This window comes from Indicator indicator, chromosome 28, assembly GCF_027791375.1.
Source record: "Indicator indicator isolate 239-I01 chromosome 28, UM_Iind_1.1, whole genome shotgun sequence".
Lineage (NCBI taxonomy): Eukaryota > Metazoa > Chordata > Aves > Piciformes > Indicatoridae > Indicator > Indicator indicator.
Genome location: NC_072037.1, coordinates 9,657,655 through 9,680,311, shown reverse-complemented (window position 1 = coordinate 9,680,311; position 22,657 = coordinate 9,657,655). Strand labels below are relative to the sequence as shown.

Here is a 22,657-nt window from a genome sequence, read left to right as displayed (position 1 = left end):
AGCAGAAAGGACATTGAGTTCCTCAGAAAACCCAAACCCCACAAACCCAAAGCACAGCATGACAAGTGCTGGGTCTGCAGAATGTGGGCAGTTTCTGTGGGGCTTCAATTGCCTACTGCCAGTATTGAAGTTGCAGTCAGTCATTGCTGTTGTGGTTTAAAACTCTACCAAACCTAGAGACCTTTGGAGGTTGGTGGGGATGATTTTGCCATTAAAGCAGCAGCAAATGGAGATCTGGAATACAGTATGTTTTGGGGTTTTTTTGCCACACACTATTAACTTTTCTGTTGCTGTGACCCTGCTGGAAATGACAAAATGAACCAATACCAACCCTCCATGCCCCTTTTTTGTTTCTTAAGAGTGTAAAAGCCAGAGGTGAGGATGTTGATTATCCATGGTGCTCTAACCCTGCTGCCAGCTAACTGACTAAGGCTTTACCCTTCAGTGCTGGTAGTGACCTCATCTGGGAAAGTTTTCATGACTTGGGAGTTCAGTTGGTTTGCCTGTTCTTATTTTTTGTCTTCATAATGACAAGTGACATCATTCTGTGTGTTCTGCCTGTAAAGATGCATTACACCTGCTGGGGAGTGTGTGATGCTGCTTTGCCCTGGTGTGTTTTGTGATGGGTGAGCTACACCAAGTGTTTGCTTTTAAAAACTGCCTCAACCCCGCCACCTCCTTGCTCTTGGAAGTTTTATTTGTGTGTGGTGTTGCACCACAGAAGTTTCTGCAGTGCCTCCCTCATCTGTGGACTGTTGTTTCCAAGAAGGATTTTGTGGCCCTGTGTAATTCATGAAGCCTACTTTGGTCTTCAGATGTTTTTAAATCTGTGTAGAATATAAAAGGTGGAATGTGCCAGGAGAGAAAGAAAAGGTACAAGTGCTAAAGAAACCTAATGAAGTTGTTACTCAGATTCCTAATTATTACTTTCCAGTGGTGTATCCATTATCCATCCTGTTGTTCCTGCTCAGAACTGGATGGAACCATCCTAGCAAAAGGTCCCAAGGTGTGTCTGGGTCTGTACATTGCTTATGAGGTGTGAAAATAGTGAATGCACCATTTCAGTAACTTAAATATTTTATTTATTTTAATTCAGTAACTTGACATTTCCCAGTCTGTTCTGGTTTGCTTGGTTTGGTTTGGTTTGCACTCAGTCTCATACCTCTCTAGGAAAGAAAAGTGACTGTTTTGTACTAAATTGTAAACTAACGTGCTTGTTTAAAATAAATTGCAAATATTTGGGCAAAGTGGTGTGTTTGGGCTTTTTTTTAACTTGTATTTTCAAGTTCTTTTCAGCTGAGCTGTACTGCAAGGATTGCTGATGTACAGATTGGTCATTTAATGTAGAGGGTTAATTCAAGGAAGCACCAGCAACAGGGAAACTTTTACTCCACTGCTTTTTCTTCCTCTGTTATCCCCTAAATTTATAAACTGTCAGTGGGGAAAATTGTCCCTTGCTGAGCAATGATCTGCACATTATCGCTCTACACACAAACAAACCTTCCTTTCCTTTAAACCTGGACATCTCCTGTTTGCCTAGGCTGGTGCTGACCTCCACTGAGTACTTCTGAACCTTTCCCCCACTTCTGCTGCTGTCCATGGTGCCAGGGAGGATATGGAACAAGTGACTTGTGGCGAAGTGCATCAAGCTTAAAAGAGACCATGGAGGTCAATACCTGCCCCCCTTCTCCCCCCTCCCAAAGCTGTTCATGGCCCTGGGGAGGATCAAGCTGTCCCGCTGCAGCCAGTGTTAGTGGTACACAGCAGGACTCACCACAGCACCTGGGGACTTCTCCAGCACAGTACTGGTGGTGGTCAACCAGAGCTCTACTCATACCCCAGCTGTGCTCCATCCAGCCTGGCATTTCTAGCTACTTTAGTCAGGGACCTTCAGTCCTGGTCCTCAGATGGATCTCCCTATATTGTTTCCCAACTGTACAGGTCTGAGCTGGCCCCCAGCCTGGGACCTGTCCCCTGGACAGATGAATCACTAAAGAGCACAGTCCTGACCCACATGTTGGCCTCCGCAGCCCCATGCTGTGCAGGACCTGCAGCAAGCAGAACAGCAGCCTGGCACCCCAGGGTGCTCCATCATGGTGCGGGGCCAATGTGGGTGCCAGGAGGTGAGGACTCTTGTGGTCTCAGTGCTGGACCCACCCCCCAGCTACCCCCACAGGCGGGCGAAAGTCCCCGTGCTGCTGTCCTGCAGGAACATATGTGTGTTTGGAGGCTCCCGCCCCCTAAGCTGCTTTTATTAATTTGTAATCCCCCGCGAGCAGGAGGTAAAGGGATTGGGAGGATTAACAGGCTCACAGTAACAACCACAATTATCAGCTCCGGCTGCCGGGGCAGGCACAGAGCACACGCACAGGACCGGCCCCAGAGCATGCACACACAGGCACACAGGGACACACAGACACCCTGACGCACAGACACGGACACAGACGTACACAGACAGACACATGGGCACACAGAGACATGCAAAAACACACATGGACACAGACAAACTGACATACAGACATGTACAGACGCATCTGCACACACAGACACACACAGACACATGCACACAAACATGCACACAGACATGTACAGACACAGGGACACAAACATGCACAGACACACTGATGCATGCAGACACACGCACACACGGACACACAAGACAGAGATGCACAGACACACATGCACAGCCAAGCACAGACACACTGATACACACGTGCACACACGTGTCCACATGCCAACACCTCCATATATGTGCAAACACCACAGAACAGAGCACAAGAGCAGGAGCATAGACACAGGAGCACACACATCCCTGTGGGTGCACAGGCTGGCACAGACCCCCTGGCACATGCACACACAGCTCCACCCATGGCTGTGCATGTGCTCATCCCTGCATCCCATGTGCACACACGTGTTAGTGCATGTGGGAGCTGTTTGAGTGTGTTTAAAAACCTTCTAGATGTGGTGTTTGGGGATATGGCGTAGTAGTGGACTTGGTAGAGTAGGGTTAAGGGTTAGACTCAATGATCTTAAAGATCTTTTCCAACCTAAATGATTTGATGATTCTGTGACTCTCTGTGCTCACCCCTGCACCCTGAGTGTGCACATGTGCTCCCACACACGCATGCATACACATGCACACAGTCACGTCTGCTCATCCTCAGTGCAGTTAACCTCCTGCAGCCCCACGGCCCTGACTGCCGGGGTCAGGCACGAGTCCTCACCTGTTACCTCTCCGTGCTCATTAATTAATTAGCGAAGGGGAACGAGCACCCAGCGCTCCCTGCGGGCATTGTCAGGGTAGACCCTCTCCGCGGGCACAAACGAAATCCGTTTGCAGGGGAGGTCAGGGGGCGCCCGGTTCGGAGGGGAGCCTCCTTCCGACGGCGACTCCCCAGACTCCCACATAGTGCCGCCGTCGGGGTTTTCGCGGGGGCCCCGGGACCTCTTGTGCACCCGCGGGTGGCCACTGCAGCCTGAGCCCTACTGCCCACGGCCACGGGTGGGACGTTGGGGAACGGTGTGCGTGTGACACCCCACGCCCCCTGGCTCTTTCTCTTTTGTGATGCTAAAGAGCCCCGCGATGAACCGTGGCCCAGCTGTGGCCCGGCCCGACGGCTCGGTGCCGCCCCCGGCCCGCCCCCCCGCGCCGGCCCCGCTCCGCCCCGGGCGCGGCCAGTCCCCGCACCGCTCCCTGCGCTCCCCTCCGCGCTGTTCCGCCACTCCTCCGCAGCCACCCGCGCACCTCGCACCGGCGCGCCCTCGGAAGCAGCGATGTTGCTGGAGCGGGTCCGAGCCGGCTCCGAGAAGGCAGCGGAGCTCTGCCCCTTCCCGCGGAGCCCAGGTAAGGAGCGGGGGAGGGAGGGCGCGAACCTTCGCGTTTCCGCGGAGGAACCGCTGCCAACTCTGGGAGCCCCGTCGGGAGCCGGTCCGGCCGCGCCTGTTCCGCTCTCCTCAGGGAACCGTCGGGACTGGCAGTAGGAGAAAGCAGGCTGCCCGACGGCACCGGGAGGTCCATCCCAGTCCATCCTGCCCTCCCCATACTCCCTTTCGTTCTCTCCTGCCTCGTTCCCCCGACAGCAGAGACCGCCCCACTGACCCCCGCTCACCGGCGGCTCCGGGAGCCCGTTTGGGTCCCGCTGAGTCTGAACTGGGAGTCCTCGCCCGCTTCCGGGGAAAAAGGAGGCAGCTGTCTTCGGCTTCTCCCTCTGCCCAGTCCCGGCGGGAGTTCAGTCCGGCAAGGCAGAAGAGCAGCTCCAGACCAGGGGTCCCGCCGCTCCCCGTGCAACGAGAGCAGGGACAAACCGGGAAGTTTCTGCCCGTCCGTTTACCCTCAACGACGGGTACCCCCAGCGCCGCTCCGCCCGGCTCCCATCCGGCTTTTGCCCCGCTTTGGGAAAAACTCCCGTTAATTCTTTTCCTAATTTTTCTCCCCTCCGATTTAACGAAGCCAGCTCTATCGGGGCGGGGAGAACCGGGCCGGGCTCCCCTAGGGTGTCTGGAGCACCGAGAGTCTCACAGGGGATGGCAGAGCTGGGTCCCCAGGGCAGTAGTGCCGACCCGTCCTGGTTTTCAGCGTCATCGACCGTGGCCAACGGCGGCATAAAACCAAAACAACGAGAAACTGGGGCAGAGGGCCCGCTGGTGTCCGGGGACCGAGGTGTCACCTGGAGCGGGACCGATCCTGTAGCCCGGCAGCCTCCCATTCCTGGGCTGGTGTCCCTGGTTCGTCTTTCTGTGCCTCTCCGCGGTGCGGATATCGCAGCCGCGGTTGCTGCGCGTTTGATCCGATAATCGGGAGATGCTTTTGCTACCGAGGGGAGAAAGCAACACCAACGATAACGAGCCCCCCGGAACAAGGAACTACGCGAAAAGTACGGTTTTCCACAGGAAGCGACGCCCGTACATGGCCCCGTAATCCCCGTCCGTGCTCCGTCGGGGCCCGGGGAGACAGCAGGAAGGGAGCAGAGGGGCTCAGCGGGTCTCTACCGGGGCTCAGTGGCGCTTACCATGGCCGGGGAACGGGGCAGGAGGGTGGCAGAACCAGGGCTGGTGGGAATTTCGTGCCGCCCGAAGGGTCGAGCAGCTCTGTGCTTTGCCCGGGCCGGGGGCAGGTCCCAATTTTGTAGCTCACGACGAGCTCGGGGCCACGGCCGGCGAGCCCTCTCCCCGGCAGCACGGCTCGGTGTCCTGCTCGTCACCGGTTTCATCGGTGTGCAACAGTCACCCGGATTTGGTTTCCGGGCATCCTGGAACCATCTCTCTGCTGCCGTGCCCGCCCGGGAAGGGACGGCGAGGGTAGGATTATATATAGCTAAATGCGGTACCATGCCCGGGTCTTCAGACTGGCACCGGCGGGGAGGGCCGGGGCTAAAAATAACCCTCTTTAGCGAATTAAATCCCCGGCGTGGCGGGAGTGGCAGCAGCCGGCGGAGGGGAGAACTTGCCGGGGTGTTTTGGAGGGCTGGGGAGAACCGGCGATGGGGGTTTCGCACCCAGGCCTGGCCTCGGCAGAGACGGGGTAGGAGGCTGGGGAGACAGTGGGCGCAGGGCTGGCGGGGGACAGTGGCAGAGGTTAGGCCCGCAACCCCGCAGAAGATGCGCCAATGCCCGCGGCCTGACGAGGGATCGGCCATTAAGCGTAAGATCTGCGGGCCGGGCTGTACCGGGGCTGTTGCCGTGTTACTTGGCAGGTGCCGGTGTCAGAGCTCGGTCCTCCCCGGGCAGCCCGGGGCCGCGGTTGTTCCCTATAGAGCTGCCGTTATTGGGATGATTTGTTTGGCCGATGAATTCCTATAACGATATCATTTCCACCTCTGTCCCCAAGCACAGCTATACATCTCTAGATAGCTATATACAATTATCTTTGCATTGACATTCTCTTCTGTCTGCATCTATCAATATGTACGGAGCCGTCTCTATAGCTCTCCTGTATTTATTCCGATATATTTGTGTTCCTCTCTATTCTTATTTTTACTTACCTATCCAGTCCTGTACCTACCTACCGATCTCTATACATTTATCTCTATGCGTCTGTACATTTTCGTTCTGTGCTTACTGTATCTCTTTATTTTTATATTTGTCTATGACTGCATCATAATATCATTTATTTCTCTGTCATCTGTGTCGGTATTTGCAAAGCGACAGTTGGACAAACTCACTGCGTTTTTATTTTCAGTGTAATTCTGGTAATTTGGGGCAGTTTATTTTCCTACCCTGCCCTGGATGCCCCGCCGTTATTTGCGGGTGAATTTTGGACGTGTAGGAAAAGGAAAAAGAGCCTGGAGTGAATAATTGCCTTGCAACTTTGCCGGCTACGCTGCCCGGGGGTTGATTCCGTGCTCATAACTTCCCTTCCCGTTTTTCCTGATGTCTGCAAGCGCTTTCTGCCGGTGTGCGCGGCCCCGGGGTTTGCTGCTGCTCTCCCCGGCTCGCATGGCGCCACACCAACGAATTTGAACGAATGCTATTCTTTTTCGGACCGTTTTTTCTGGCCACCCCCCTCCCTCCTCGGGTCCGCTGTCGGGCGGAAGCGACTGTGAGGGAAACGGTCCTCCGGGCCACCGGGGCTGATGGGACAGAGGCTGACGGGGGCTAACGAGGACTGACGGGAGCTGCCTCCCTGCAGAGATCCCGCTGTGCGCCGGCTGCAACCAGCACATCGTGGACAGGTTCATCCTCAAGGTCTTGGACCGGCACTGGCACAGCAAGTGCCTGAAATGTTCCGACTGCCAGACACAGCTGGCCGAGAAGTGCTTCAGCCGTGGGGACGGCGTCTACTGCAAGGAGGACTTCTTCAAGTGCGTGGGGACGGGACAGGGTGGCAGGGGACGGAACGGAAGCCGGCGGGGGAGGGCAGACGGGGATGGAAAAGAAGGGTTGCTGGGGACAGAGGTGACCGGGATGGGGAGAAGCAGGGGGCAGGGAGAAGCCGGGGAGGGACCGAGGCCGGGAATAAGATAGGGGCAGGGGGAGAACGGTGGTCCGTTTGGGGTTCACACTGATCACGGGGTCAAGCGTGGGGATAAGCACCGTGGGCAGTGGGCAGCGGGTTCAGCACTGCGGACAGGGGCGAGCATGGCGGATTCAGCACCACGGACAGAGCCAGACGCCGCCGCGTTCAGGAGCTGCCGCTTGTCCTCCCCCATCCTCATCCTCCTCTTCCCCTTCAGGCGCTTCGGTACGAAGTGTGCCGCCTGCCAGCAAGGCATCCCCCCGACCCAGGTGGTGCGGCGGGCCCAGGACTTCGTTTACCACCTGCACTGCTTTGCCTGTATCGTCTGCAAACGGCAGCTGGCTACCGGCGACGAATTCTACCTCATGGAGGACAGCAGGCTGGTCTGCAAGGCGGACTACGAGACAGCCAAGCAGAGAGGTATCTCTTTACCCTGTCCTTCCCAACCCCCGAAGCAAAGAGGGAGGCCTAAGGCCCTCCTGCCCCTCGGGACACATTCGTGCAGCAGGCGGGAGGGATGCAGGGATCACCTGCCGTCGCGGGGTGGCTGAAGGGAGGACGAGAGGGGGTCCCGAGAACTCTCCGTGATAACTTCACTGCTAACTTGCACCGTGTCGGCAGAGGCTGAGTCGACGGCCAAGAGGCCCCGCACCACCATTACGGCCAAGCAGCTGGAAACCCTCAAAAACGCTTACAACAACTCGCCCAAACCAGCGCGGCACGTCCGGGAGCAGCTTTCATCTGAGACTGGGCTGGACATGCGAGTGGTACAGGTGAGATGGGGCAGCCATCAAGAGGGGTCTGCCCAAGGTGGGGGGCGGCGGGGAAGGAGCTGGCCCGACAGAGAGGGAGCTCTCCGGCCTGTCCTCCTTGCAGGTCTGGTTCCAGAACCGCAGGGCCAAGGAGAAAAGGCTGAAGAAGGACGCGGGGAGGCAGCGGTGGGGTCAATACTTCAGGAACATGAAGCGATCCCGAGGGACCTCCAAGTCCGACAAGGACAGCATCCAGGAGGAGGGGCCCGACAGCGATGCCGAGGTGTCCTTCACAGGTCGGTCCCCAAAGCTCCGAACCCAGCCGGGGCTTTGCCGAGGGCTATGCCCTCTCTACAGAGCTGCTGCCCGGTGCTACGTTCGTAATTTTCAGTCCTAATACAGCGAGTGAACGCAAGTGCTCAGGACGGGAGAGATGCAGAGCTGTGGCGGTTACAGCGGTGCGGCCCCGGCTGCCCGGTCCTGGCAGAGCTGCGGCGTCGGTTGGGGACGGGAACGGCAGCAGCGAGGGGCAGCGGAGGCGGAGGAACCTGAGAGGAAACTGCGCTGTTTCTCGCGGGGGTGGCATGTCGGGTCCAAAACCCTGCCGGGAGAGCATGGATGGCTCCCCTGGCAGGCACGGCAGGTGCTGGAGCTGCTGTCCATGCACAGCCTCTTGCGAGGGACTCTTGGAAATACAAACCCCAGAGAGTATGGAATCACTGAAAGTGTCTGTAGGAAAAATGTGCAGAAATTTTTTAATTTTCATCCTATTTCAGGGTGATTTTATTTGTGTAGTTATTCATTAGGCCTCTGCTCCCAGTTTGGTGGGAGCTGTTACATCTCTATGCTGTAAAAGGGAGATCATTGAGCGTTAGGAAGTTTCTGCATTGGTGGTGGGGGTGTGTGTGTCCCATTTTTGGAGCCAGGATTTCTGTTGACAAACCTAGAGACATACCCAGTCTATCTCTTGCCCTGTGTAGCCTCATGCCACACTCCCCAGACCCAGGGCACCTGCTGAAAAAGCAGGATCTGGCCCTGTGCTGGATGGAGATGTTGATGCCTGTGTGGGTACACATTTTGCACGACCCCAGCTCCAGCCAGAGCTGCCCTAGGGCCAAATGGTCTCTGCAGCATTAGCTGGTCTGTGCCCAAAGGTGTGTGCATGGTTTTTAGGAACACAGGAGAGAAGCTGAAAGGCGAAATTCTGTAGATATTTACACAGACATATATCCATGATGCACACAGAGCTTTGCATCTCAACTCTTCTCTCATGTCCCTAAAAACCATTTGGTTTTCAAGCCTGTTTAGACATGCTGTGCATCGGCATCATTAAATATGAATATCCTATAAATAACAACTAAAAAATGTGGAACAATTATTGACAGCTCGATGCCACAGACAGGTTTGTATCCCAGGCAACGGAGCAGCTCTCACTGCCTGTAAAGCCTCTAACGAATGCAAACAATTTTTGCTGGTAACTTAAAAAATATTGCTCATTTTCCAGGAGTGTTCTGAAATTGCACAAATGCATTTCATTTGCTTGATCCCCAGCAGAGAAATACTTCTGGGATTTAATATATGTGTATTTTTTTTTTCCCCTGAGAGTTTCTCTTGCATTTTGGAGTGCTCAAGTAGCTCCCAAAATGTAATACCCAAATTCAAGACAAACCTCAAAGCCAAACAGAAATGCAGATGGCAGTTATAAAGACATTGAACTCACATTCCACTTCAAAGGAGTGTTTTTATATCACAGTTTTATATTTGTAATATGTACTTTTCATGCATATTTTTGAAATCCAAAGTGTGTTAAATGTTTGCACTCAGGAAAAAGAATAACCCTGTGGCTTTTCATGAAGATCCATCAACAAGGATGGGAATAATAAGGAAATGAGAAGTGTGTGGCTGCTCAGCTCCCATCCATCTACTTTATTTATAACAGGGCTTGCAGGAGTTCTCATGCCACTGCTGCCAGCCATGACCATTGCTCTCCCAGTAAAACCAGTCCGTTTCCCTTTCAGATGAGCCCTCTATGTCTGAGATGAGCCATTCCAATGGGATTTACAGCAATCTCAATGAAGCATCCCCTGCTCTGGGAAGACAGGCTGGGACCAACGGGAGCTTTGCTCTGGATCACAGTGGGATCCCAGCTCAGGAACAGTACCATGACCTGCGATCCAACAGCCCCTATGGGATCCCCCAGTCACCAGCTTCCTTGCAAGCACTGCCAGGTCACCAGCCTTTAATTTCCAGCTTGGTTTACCCAGACAACAGCTTGGGCATCATGGGACAAAGTGGACAAGGGGTGCCCCAGACCATGAGGGTCCTGGCTGGGAATGGACCCAGCTCTGACCTCTCCACTGGCAGCAGCGGGGGGTACCCAGATTTCCCAGCCAGCCCAGCCTCTTGGCTGGATGAAGTTGACCACGCTCAGTTTTGATAAAGGATCCACCACCGTGCAGTGGGAAGGGAAAGGACTCGGTGCTGTTAAACATCATCTACTCTTGGAACTAAAGGAGGGACAAACTGTGAGCACCGAGCAGGCAGGAGAGCGCAGCAACACCGAGGGAGCAGCTGCGCTTTCGGAGGGTCAGCAGAGGACGGTGGGCAAAGGCAGTTGTGCAGCAGTGATTCCGTGTACAGAGCATCCAAATGAAACTGATAGATTCTTGTGTCTTTACTAAGCACCAAGGCTTGTGCTTTACAGATTTGATAGGAGGTATTTCGCTTTCTGTTGTCAGTGCATTCTCCAAAGCAAGGACTTTGCTTCATCACCCATCCACACCGAGACCTTTGCAAGAGAAAAATAAAGCCCTCGTCCACAGTAAAAGGTGTGACAATGTCTATATTTCTATAGGAGGAATGTGAATAGAGAATCACTGAATCACTTCAGAAATCCATGGTAGAAAACTCCTCTGTTCTTCCAGCAGACTTTTTGCAAAGCGCAGCGATGGGGTACGTTTGGTTTATTTGGGGTACGTTTGGTTTATTTGGGGTATGTGTGGTTTATTATTTGGGGTATGTTTGGTTTCTTTTGGGTACCTTTGGTTTCTTTTGGATACGTTTGGTTTCTTTGGGATTTACATTAACTTTTCTAAAAGGAAATGCTCTTTAATATGCCAACCATTTCTCCAACAACCCTTTTTCCTTTGTACAATGAAAAAAAATCATATGTTAACTCTGCTTCTCACCTCTTTAGTTTGCAGATGGATGGTTTTGCTCTTCCATATAAGCATTAAACCCTGACTTAGATGTATTTATTACCAAATAACTCCACTTTCATCACGAGGTCAAGAGGTGATTTTTCTTGTGGCTCTGGGTTGTGAATCTGACGCTTTCCTTTCAAATTCCTTTGCAACACTTTTACTGCAAAGTGTCTCCAAAATCACCCTGATGTCTTGTTGCCAAATCCCTTCTCGGGGTGGGGGCGGGCGGGGATGTCTCTCATCAGGGGGGTTGGGCTGGGTTAGTCCAAGCTGTTCTCCAGCTCTGCTGGGAGCGTGTGGGAGTGAGGACACTTTTTCCTGGGGAGACTTCTCTTGTTCCAGGCATTTGTGTATTTCTGCAGGTGCATCGGGAGCGGGTTGTGAGGAAAGGCAAGACAATGTGTATATTGTTCTCTGTAAAAAAAAAAAAAAAATTATACTGAATTAACTGTAGATGATGTGAATGTCCGGTGTCTTTTGTTTATATTCTCGCTTTCTCTCTGATGATCAAATACTTCAAGACTACAAATAAATTTGTCAGCTAAACTTTAAACAGTCTTTTGCTAAATCCACTTCATTAGAGGTCACCGCAATACCTGAAATTAAAGCTCTCAAAACTCAGTGCCACGATTCACAAAGTGTTGAAATGCACTCTTCCCTTTAAATACAGGAGCAAACCCACTCAGGTAAAATGTTTGGGTAAGCTGAAACAACAACAACAACAAAAAGGCAGTTTTGGCTCAGAACAAAAAATGACAGGTTTGGATTGAAACAACAACAACAACAAAACAGTTTTGGAGTGATAAAAAAAAATAACAATTTTGGAGTGAAACAAAAAATTAACAGCTTTGCCAGCATCTAAAACATCCAGTTTTGGACGTTGGTGAAACTTTGAAAATCCAAGCATCTTTGCTTTGTGCCTGCACAAGCTTCAGTCATAGTCCAGCTATTTTTGATGGAGTGTATTTAATTTTCAGCATTTATTGCAAAGGTAGAAATGTGTAAAGAAAAATCCGTGCTGATGAAGCAAGAGAAAATGGTAGAGTCTGGTGTTGTCTATCTGTGAACACGAAGTTGAGCACATGAAGCATTAGAAGTCTGCTATTGGAATATTTCAAGGAGAAATTGGGAAAAAAAGGGAGAAAAAACTGAAGGAGTTAAGCTTGACTGAATATTTGCAGCCCATGTGAGGTGTGCAGGCACATCTCTTTGTGTGCAAATGTCTCTGGTCACACTCCCCAGAGCAGGGTGAAGCACTTTGCTGAAGTCTCTGATTCAAGAATCAGATGGAGACACTTTTTGAAGTGTGTAGGCTTTGAGCCTCTCACTCCCTGGGAAGTCAGGGAATATTTGTATCTGGTTTTTCTGTGTTTCAAGCACCTTTAAGATGGTGTGAATCTGGGCTCAGGGTGCAGCTGCCTCTAGCCCTAGCCCCATGGGGGATACTCTGATCCAAACTGTCCTGTTTTGCTGGGGACCCCGTGGGAAGAGTCATGGTGGCCCCAGGAAGCTGCCAGCACCATGGCATCGTGTCCCAGGGACTCACCAGTTGCCAGGTGGGGACACCTAGGATGTCCAGGCTTCTATTCTTTATCTTTTCTAAAGGACACATCACCCCTGCTGAACAGGGTGACATATCCTTGCCCCAAACCCTCACTGAAATCCCCCTCACTGTTTTGCAGCTGCAGGGCAGGGGGTGTGCTCACCAGAATCATTGCTCCCTGGGCCTGTTCTCAGCAAGGGTGGGACACTGATGTGTCTCCAGAAGCAAGCAGAGATTGAGAATGTTTGCAGAAACAATTAGATTTACAAAATCTTTGGTAACTACCAGCATCACTACAGTTTTCCCCCTCCTGTTACATACTTAAGGAGAAGAAATGTGTCCAGTTTCTGCTCTCAGTGAGTTAACAGATGCCTGCCCAAAGCAAAATGGGGAGGTGCATGCTGCCTTAGTGCTCCAATATTCACTCAACAGAGAAACTCACTCTTTTTTCTCAGCATACCCAATCCAAGAGCTACAGCAGGGAAGGGAGAAACCCCAGTGCATGACACCATTGGGCTTCTAAGAACACCAAGCCAGTTTGGATCCAGGGGTGACCACAAGTAAATTTGCTTCTGTCTCTGCTCCTGGGGGATTTTCTGAGGGTTAATGCTGATTCTTCTGCAGCCAAGGCAGAAATTTGCCTCATACAGGTCCAAGCTCTCAGGTCTGAGCCCCAAGCTGGGCTCAGCAGCAAGAATCTGGAGCTGCTTTTTCCTCCATGTCTAGGACAGAGTAATAAAGAGACAATTGTTGCTGCTAGCCCATGGGTACACCACAAGGATAATGGAGAAATTAGAAAATTGTGGGATATTAAAAAGCAGATGGCAAAACTTCACACAACCAGAAAGCAAGGGGTTGTGTTTACAAGAGTTCTGTGTTTTCTGCTCTCTTGCACCACGACCCCAAATTCCCCCAACACTTTTTTCCTTTTTTTTTTTTGTGACTGCCAATTTTTGTCAATTCAAGAATAAACAATATTTTCTTACAAAAGACTAAAAAAGACCCTAAACCATAACGTAACATAATAAAATATAAATACAATAAAGAAGGAAATAAGGACAGAAAGACACAAATGCTGTTGACTTTAGGCTAACACTGTCTAGAAACTGTAGTTACTGAACACCTATTTTATCTATATTTTTTTCCCTTCCCAGCACACAACTGGCCGTTGTTCCTCTCACGCCAGGAATCCCCAGCGGATTCCTGAATTTAAGAAAGGCAGAAATGCAAATTCCACCCCCGGCCTTTGTGCTCGGCTCTGAAAAGCAGAACGAGCTGCAAGTTGCGGGTGCTTGCGCTGCTCTGAACGCGGCGAGCTCCCGAACGTCCTGATAGAAAATTCAGGGATTGCATTTCAGCCTCTCCTTTCAGGGCTGAGGCTCAGCCATTCCATTAATATAAATGCTTTCTTCCTGTTAAAAACAGAAAACCAATTTGAAAGAAGCAAATAAAACCGACACTTCTCCACCTGAGTGACAGCTTGTAAAACCCGAACAGAATTAGGAAGAGCGATTTTTAGTTTTGCTCAGTTTGCAGGTGAGCTTTACAGCCTTGCTGATCCGAGTGAGAGCGTGGTGTGGGATGCAGGACAATTTTGTGCCCTCAGTGAGGAAAATCTAATGTAGGAATATTTTTCCAAACAGATATTCATCTTCTAGAAGCAGCTGTGCCTAAACTCGCATCTCCCTAGATGTAGGAAATCATTTTATTTTGTATCAAACAGTGGAAATAACTTTTTCGTTTGTTTTTCCTCTCGTTCTGTTTTCCTGCATGAAGTCAGTGGAAGCAAACCTCTCATGCTAGGAGGGACAGACCCCACCTCACTGTGGGGTATCATCTGCAGTTCCTGCGGCGTGTCAGCTCTGCAAGGGAACCTGTTTATCACCGCGGCCGCCGGAGCTCACAGCGGGCAGAAACCCAACGCCTGTGAACCCGGCTGGGAGCAGCGAGGCCACGTACTGGGAAGGCATCTAATCCACCCAGCTCTGCTCACACAGCTCTTCCAGGGGCTGCAGCTGGAGGAGCAAGCCGAGCCAAATGGAGCGGGTGCAGGAGGGTTTTATCCAGCCTGCTCCAGGGGAACAGGGTGGTGAAAGGGGGGCCGTCCCCAGCCGGGGTCCTAGGGCTGGCCTGGGGACAGCCTGCTTCCCCGGGGTGCAGGGCTCGGGGACCTCAGTGCCCCTTTAAGGACTGTAATGCCCCCTTTGGGAACGTTAGTGCTTCTCCGGGGATGTTGCCCAGGTGAAACCCCTTGCCCGCAGGGAGCCAGGGAACGTGGCTGGGGGGTGGATTATCCTTCTGGTGGCTTCTCCCAGCTGGGTCAGAGCATCTGAGCAAAGGGGTTCTCACCACCCTGTGCATCCCATCTCACCTCTCGTCTCCCTGCTTGCACCTTGGTCCCACCCTTGTGGGACCAAGGCAGGAAAGCAGAGCTGTGTGTCTTTTACACACTGGAATAACATCTGAAAGCCACAAATGACTGTATTAAAACCTGGCAAGAAAACCAAGCTAGCAAAAATATGCTGAGGGGAAAAAAAGAAAAAGATAAAAGGCAAAGTTGTTTTAATTAGGTTTTTATTCCAGCAAAGATGCTGCATTTTCACAGGCAGCTTTGGTCACCAGCAGCTCCCAGTTCAGACAAAACCTTTCAAAATTGTTTTTAGCCCCCTGGTTATTTTTTTTCAGCACGATCTGAAGAGTGTTTCTGTCTCCCTGGGGAGGGCAGAGCCACTTGCTGCCAGAATCTGGCTGGACACACGTCCTGTGTCTCACTCCCACCCCAGGACTGGCCTCTTCCCTCTCCAACACAGGAGCTTGTAAAAAGTCTCTGAGTCAGCTGGAGGCGAGTAAATCATTGCTGACAGCTACATCTCTACAGGGCAGTTAGAATTAATGTAACAATTTGGCGTTTAATGAAGCAACAACATGCTGGGCTGCAGAGAATGGCTGGGACCTGCTGCAGTCAAATTCTAATCCCTGAGGGACCCAAACGGCAGAGACTTCATCAGATGCTGACTTGTTAGGCTGAGCAAAGAGCCATGTGGGAGGAAAAACAGCGTGGCCCAGGCTGACAGGAGCTGGCAGCCCCCTTCCAGCTGGGAGCCAGCAAGCGTGGGCCAGCTGAGCGTGGCTCAGGGGGACCAACCTGTGGCTCTGAGCCCAAACCTAGGTGGCCTTGTGCTGAAGGGATGGGCACTGGTCAGAGCTCCTCTGACCAGAATCCAGAATGGCCTAGACTGGAAGAGATTTTTAAGATCATTGAGTCCAATCATTAAGCTATCCCTGACAAGTCCTTCACTAAACCACATCCCTAAGCACCACATCTACACTGCCAGGTCACCACTAACCCATGTCCCTCAGCAGCACATCTACAAGGCTTTCCAATCCCTCCGTGGGCAGGGACTCCACCACTGCCCTGGGCAGCCTGTTCCAATGCCTGAGAATCTTTTCAGTAAAGAAATTCTTCCTAATATGCAAAAGTAAACCTCCTCTGGTGCAGCTTGAGGCCGTTTCCTCTTGTTCCTTGGTTGAACTGATGGACCCCCACCTGGCTTCAACCTCCTTTCAGGGAGCTATAGAGAGCTGAAGGTCTCCCCTCAGCCTCCTTTTCTTCAGCCTAAACACCCTCAGTTCCCTCAGCTGCTCCTCACCAGCCCTGTTCTCCAGACCCTTCACCAGCTTTGTTGCCTTTCTCTGGACATGCTCCAGCACCCCAGTGTCCTTCTTGTAAAGAGCAATCCAGGGCATGTGAGGGCACATTGGCTGCACATTGCCCATGCTGGGAGTTGTGTACTGAGGCTTGTGGGGAGCCATCATCCTGAAGCAGGTCACAGAGATGCTGAATTAATGTTGTTTGTGGAAAAAACAATTAAAATTCTGAAGCTTGTTGGAAGGGCAGAGGAAATAAATCAGCATTGGAGGTGCTGGGCAGGGGGGAACTGGCTGAACAACGTTTGGTAAATGAAACGCAGCTCAATTAGGTGCTCTGCACCCAGAAGTCTCTGATTTCTGCAGAAGGTGCTGGCATTCCAGTCACCTCCAGGGTAAGGCCCTTTAAAAATACTGATTGCATGAGGGAGGGAAGGGACAAATGCAAATGTTGGAGACAATCTCCTGTTTCTCCTGTGCATATGCTCTCAAAGCATTGCAGTTTGCAGCAGCTCGGCTGCTTTAAAATAAATCATGCAGCGTGGGGTTGTTTGTTTTGTTTTGTTTTGTTTCTCCCTTCTTCCTTTTAAATGAAGCTGTAGCACAAACCTGGCTTCCAAACCCAGCCCTGCTGGTTCTCCTCTCGGGGCTGGCTGGGGTGTGCGTGTGTTTGTGTGTGGCCACAAACCTCACCACGTTTTGTTGTGAAGCCTCATGGTCGCCAGCTTTAAGGGCTTGACAGGTTTATAAAGTGCTGAGTGTCCCAGAGGGAGCAGGGCAGCGTTTGCAGGGAAGATGAAGCGTGCCATCTCCAGCTGGTCTAACAAGGCAGCGGGAAATCTAAATTAATTCAGGAATGGCTTCTGGTTTGCCGAGGGAGGAAGCTGCTCTCCGGCTATGGAAACAGCTCATCAGAATATTGATTAACAGCAGGCACTGGGGGTGCAAGGCCTGGCTCCCCCCTCCTATCAGAGTGTAAATCAGGGGGCACTAAACAGAAATGCCAAGCTGCAGAGCAAAATGGGGGCCCCAGGGCTGTCCCCCCACACAGACACACCAGGGGGCTGGCAGGGTTTGGGGTGAAATGTTAATTTCCTCTTGAAACAGCTGAGTCACTCAAATCTGCCTCTAAAGAGGGATCAGCCTCAACAAGCCCCACTTGAGCTCTGGAGGTGGGGCCAGAGGTGAGTTATTTACCATCTCCTGCTGCCCCTTTTCCATGGTTGTGCCCTTTCTTGTTCCCAGCTTCCTTCAAACTCCATGGGGTCACTCTGAATTGGCCATCTGGGACCTGGGATTGAGCCTTCCCCCTGTGTTGAAGCTCAGTTGTGTGGGCTCTGGGGCTGGACTGGGGAGAGGTTGCTGTAAGCTCATGAGATGTCTTGATGAACTTGTCTCCAGAACATGGTGCTTGGTGTTGAGCTGCAATTGTTCCTGGTGTTTGTGTGAACCATAGACAAGCAGCATGTGCTTTTTATATCCAGAGGGAGGTTGGTTCCCAACATGTGATTATTTTCTGAAGTGTGATTCTGTGAAAACACAAAAAAAACCACCCCAAAAGCCCTGTAGATGGCCTCAGCTTGATTGTTCATCAAACCTTTACTTTAACATAGCCTGGGTTTGAGGGGTTGGAGTTGTTTGGTTCCTTTTTGTGAGGCCATACAGTGTTGAGCTGTTTTTTTTCTGTGTGCTGCAGGCTGGACTTGGATTTGTTGGGATTTGGTTTGTTTTCTGAAATGTGAATTGTAATTTGAAAAGCAGAGAAGTTTCTGGAGAGAGACTGAAATTCCTGCTCCTGGAGGTAGTCCTGCTCTGGGTCAGCTGCTGCTGCTTTGTCTCTGAATGGGGCTCTCTGTGTGCTAGGGATAGGAGGGTCCTGGCAAAAGACAAAGACCAACCAGGCTGTGTTTGTGTGTGCAGAAAGGAAGGGATGGTAAAGACCTTCTGGACATGGAGGAGCTAAACATTGAGTATCCTTGCACCAGAGCCATTGTTTTCTCAGGTGTGGTGGGATTGAGGCTGCACAGCCCAGGTAGTGCCTGATGGGCTTCTCTGAAGATAGAATCATGGAATTGTTTTGGCTGGAAAAGGTCACTGAGGTCACCGAGTCCAACAGCTGGCCTAGCACCACCATGGCCATTAAACCATGTGCTGAAATGCCACATCTGCCTGGCCTTTTGAACACCTCCAGGGATGGTGTCTCCAACACCTCCCTGGGCAGCCTGCTCCGATGCCTGACCACCCTTTCAGTGGAGCTGACCCAGGCTGTGTGTGCTGAGCAGACCCAGGCTGACAGGCAGGGGGAATGTGTGGTGGTAGTGGCATGAAAAAGATATTTTTCTGTGCTGTGCTCTTTGGAAAGTTCAGTTAAATACCCAGTGGTGTCCTCAGTACCCTGCTGGTGTCATTGCTCAGCCCCTTCTCTAGCAGCAACTGCTCTGATGGCTCTGACCAGCCCAAACCAAGAGCCACAGGGAGCCTTTAGCTAAATGAAGGAGGATTTGGACAGCAGGCCTCCACGTTTGGGAACTGGGCTTCAGTTGCTGAGTTTATCACATGGAATTGGCTTCATATTAAATGGGGCTTTTATGAGAGTGATTGGGAAGGAGCAGAGCCAGCTCCTGATTCTGTTCCTTGCCACCAGCAGTACTTAGCACAGCCTTTTCATTTCCATTTTCTGAACATGTCCTCCTCACTGTGGCTGCTTCTGACAGGAGGCTGCCATGAACTTCAAAATTAATTTTCCTGGACTACCCTAATCGTTCTGCTGGAAACCTCCCCTTGTTATGCTCTTACTGGGACTTGGCTCTAGGGGATAAGGGTGTTTTGATGAACCTGCCTGCTGTAGCAAAATTAAAACTTATTCTGGTTTTAATTTGTACTAATCACACACTCTCAGAAATAAAGAATTGGTCCCCCAAGTGTCTTTCTGGACTGGAGGACCAGGCTCATTTATTCACATGGATTAATAAGCAACATGCTCATTGTGGGAGGCTGATATTGGCCATGCTGCAGCAGTGGGGCAGTGTGACCACCCCGAGGCTGCCTGGAGACAGAGCTGTAGCCCTCATCAGTGGAAATACAGATCTGGGCAGGTTTTTTGTCACTAGATTTGCCAACAGAAAAATCATCATTTTTCAGACCTGAATTCCCCTGTGTTAGCTGAAGCATCTCATTAACTTGGAAGAACACTAATTGGACAGGCTTTGGTCAGGTGGGAGATCTCTTTCCCATTTCAATATCAAGGGCAGTGGGTTATGTCCCATGTGCAAGTTTAACTCTTCAGACCAAATGCAGCGTGATGAGAGGGCTCCTGGACAACCCCATGAAGAGCAGGGCTCACAGGAGCTGTCACTGACAGGGCTGAGCTCTCAGTTCAGATTTTTGCAGGCTGGTGTCAGGCTTGGCTGTGATGTGCAGCTGTATGAACTGTCCTTGTGCCTCAGTGCCTGCCCCGTGGGTGGGAAGCCCCTCCATGCTTGGGGAAGAGGTGCAGGGCTGGGTGAGGTCCCCCTGCTCCATCTGAGCTGTCTGCACCATTCCTTGCAGCAGCAACAGGCTTGATGCTGTGGGGAGGAAGAGGCAGGAGGGCTGGGGCTGTGAGCGTGAGCTGCTGCCTCACTCTGGTGTGTTCACAGGGTCCTGGCATGGTCCTGGAGCCAAGGTGAGCCCATACTTCTCCTGCAGATAGAGCACAGCTGGAGTGTGATCACTTTTGTGGCTCTGGGGGTTGACACATTGCTTGCCATTAAAGTTCTAGCAAGCAAAGCAGAGATTGGGTCACAGTGCATGGAGCCTTGATGTGGTTCTGCCTTCCCTGCTGTGTCTAATGGGCTGCATTGGGGGAACTGGGATGCCTGGTGCAGGACTGGGATACCTGGTGTGGCCTGGCAGTAGGAATATAAGTGCAGTAGGAATGCAAGGGCAGTCTGTTGAAGGTTTATGAGCCGGGACTGAGTCTGGCCCCATCAGCCCTGGCTTGCTGCACCTGTGAGGACAGGAGTCACTTGGGAGTCACCTTCCAGCATGGCAGATGCCTTACTTTCTGCTGGTCTCTACAGAAAGACCCCGTCCCTGGAGACATTCAAGGTCAGGTCTGAGGGGGTTCTGGGCAACCTGCTCTAGTTGAGGATGTCCCTACTCACTGCAGGGGGGCTGGGATAGATGAGCTTTGAGAGTCCCTTCCAACCCAAACCATTCTGTGAGCCTATGAAAGTGGAGTTGGAGGCACGAGTCAGACACTGGTGGTTAAAGCCAACCCTACAGGTGGCATTCTCTGTGTTTTGGGGAGCTGTGTCACCTCCCCCAGATCAGTGAGAGGTGACATTAGCAGTCGTGCTAATGAGAAGGCTCGCTCTGAAATCACCTCTCCTCCATTAATTAGAGCTGATTGGTGTGAAGCGAGGAAGAGGGATTGAGGAAGGGCTCTTGAGGCAGTTCCACTTCCCACAGATGCTGCTGAGTATCCATTAGGGCCTGTGAAAGCCTTGTCAACATTTTTCCAAGGAAGGATGAAAATGTAAATAACTTGAAAATGATTCAATGTCAGCATGGTATGGAAAAAGGTCATGCTGCTGGAGACCATTTATCTTTTTGCCCATTTAAAGAGCTTTTTTCCTATTACATTTTTTGAAATTAATGTTTTTAAACATCACCCAAAGTGATGTTAACAATCAGGGGGTTTGTGGGATTGATTGTTATGCAGGCTAGGATTTTAAATTGAAAAAGATCTGTTTTAGGTAGTTGTTGCTGGGGGTGGTTTAGCAGACTTTTTGATTTATTGCTTATAAAAAGGTTTGCATGGTTTAATGAAAAGACAAAACCAGATCTTGAGTTTCCACACAGATAGGAAGGTAGAAAATTCTTTGGGAATGAGTTTGGGATTATGGAAGCAGAGCTTGAATGTGTGTGTAAATGTTAAAACATAAATCTGGCATGAACCTGAAAGGTCAAGGTCCTTATTTGCAGATTGAGGGTTGGAGGGAAGACAGGTCAGAGACTTGGTTTCCCTTTAGCTTCCTATAGTGCTGCTCCTCACTGCTGAGAGGGCAATTGGACCTCTGACAGTGTAGCAGAAAGCTCTGGAACAGGCTGCCCAGGGAAGTTGATCTTCATCCCTGGTAACGTTTCAAAGCTGTGTAGATGTGATGCTGAGGGACATGCTTTAGCAGGAGACTTGGTAGTGTTGGGTTAATACTTGGACTTGAGGATCTTAGAGGTCTTTTCCACTCTAAATGATTCTATGATTATAACTCTACCTGCTATCACTTGTGGCAAAGACCCAGTGCAAAGCTGGAGTTGAGATGTCCACCTGGTGTCCTGGTCAGCAAGGACATGGATTGTCTGTTGTGGGATTTTGGAACCTACTACCTGCCAAGTGTAGCTACCAGTGCAAAACACAGTATGGACACCAAAGGTGAAGTCCCTGGTCTTAGGTGGATGGGCCAGCAGGGACCTTGGAAATAAAGGCTGGGTGTGAAAAATGAAGGTTCAGGCTTGTCAGCGTGGTTTAAAGTACAATCCTTGGCAAGAAGGCTGTAAAGGTTCTCTTTGTAGCTGAGAGGAAGAGCCCCAGCTCTGTTCCACCAAGGGTGATGGTGCCAGTGGTGACAGGCTGTCAGAGATGATGGGACATGGCTACCTGCAGTGCCTGAGCACAGCCCACATGACAAGGTGGGCCAAGACCTTCTTGTTAGCTTGTCTGCTCCAGCTGTCCTGCAGCAAAACTGACATGGAGCTAATCTCCCTTCAAGTCATTTCTGACTGTGAAAATAGGTGACATGTGTGAAAGGCTTTCTGCTCCTCTGCCCAGGGAGAATTTCCACTGTACTGCACCTTGGGTTTGGGGGAAAAATAGCTCTGCTCTTAATAGAAATGCTTGGCCTGCTGAGCTGTACTCACATTTTTCACCTCTGTTGCCCCTGCTACATCAAGTGTGAGGGAGCAGGGGATGCCACAGCTGGTGCTTTGCATGTAATTTTCACCCTCTTGTTAATGACCTTGCAGGGATTAGCATGGCCTTCTCCATATGCCAGTAGATTATGTCTGTTGGCAGCTGCTACTACTGGAGCAAAATGGGATAGTTTTCATTAGGAGTGCTTGACACTGGGTTGCCCTGGGTGTCGTCAATCCTAAACTGTCAGTGCCTTTGAATAAAGCAGTGTGCAGATGTGATTTATTAGATGTGCTGTTGCTCTGCTGAAAATGTGGCATTTTCGAGTCAGCAAGGTCTTGCAGAAGTGTGAAAGGGCCCTTCTTGCTCTTCCCTACTCACCCTTCCACCCTGCAGGCTCTCTGGGCTGGTAAGGAAAATATGCCCTGAAATGAGAGAGTGTCATGAGGACTTGGGTGAGCCTCCCCCCTATGCTGTTCAGTGCAGCTACTCACCAGCAAATCCTTGTGTGTTTGTGTGCAGTGGAGGGAAGCTGCATTGTTGAACAGTTTGAGCTTGCAAGACTGTTCTGAATGAGCATTTCTAGCCAGCTTGCACGAGGCTGGGAGGAGCAAAGACTCTTCCTTGGTGTTGAAATATGGCTTGACCTTGAAGTGATTTTAT

The 22,657-nt window shown here is 51.1% G+C and overlaps 1 protein-coding gene across 1 annotated transcript; it reads left to right on the top strand.

The window, feature by feature from the left end:
* Nucleotides 1–3,774: 3,774 nt before the first annotated feature.
* LHX3 (LIM homeobox 3) lies at nt 3,775–10,144 on the top strand. The gene is made up of 6 exons (XM_054393452.1): nt 3,775–3,844; nt 6,629–6,800; nt 7,173–7,375; nt 7,577–7,728; nt 7,832–8,003; nt 9,726–10,144. Exons 1-6 carry the CDS (start codon nt 3,775–3,777, stop codon nt 10,142–10,144), a joined length of 1,188 nt encoding a protein of 395 aa, XP_054249427.1.
* Nucleotides 10,145–22,657: the final 12,513 nt, after the last annotated feature.

What these genes read in the sequence shown, in the direction of transcription:
- LHX3 (XM_054393452.1), top strand. Translation starts at nt 3,775, where the DNA reads ATGTTGCTGGAGCGGGTCCGAGCCGGCTCCGAGAAGGCAGCGGAGCTC. An exon ending in CCCCTTCCCGCGGAGCCCAG is followed by an intron (nt 3,845 to 6,628) that starts GTAAGGAGCGGG and finishes GCCTCCCTGCAG; the next exon opens with AGATCCCGCTGTGCGCCGGC. An exon ending in TGGACATGCGAGTGGTACAG is followed by an intron (nt 7,729 to 7,831) that starts GTGAGATGGGGC and finishes TCCTCCTTGCAG; the next exon opens with GTCTGGTTCCAGAACCGCAG.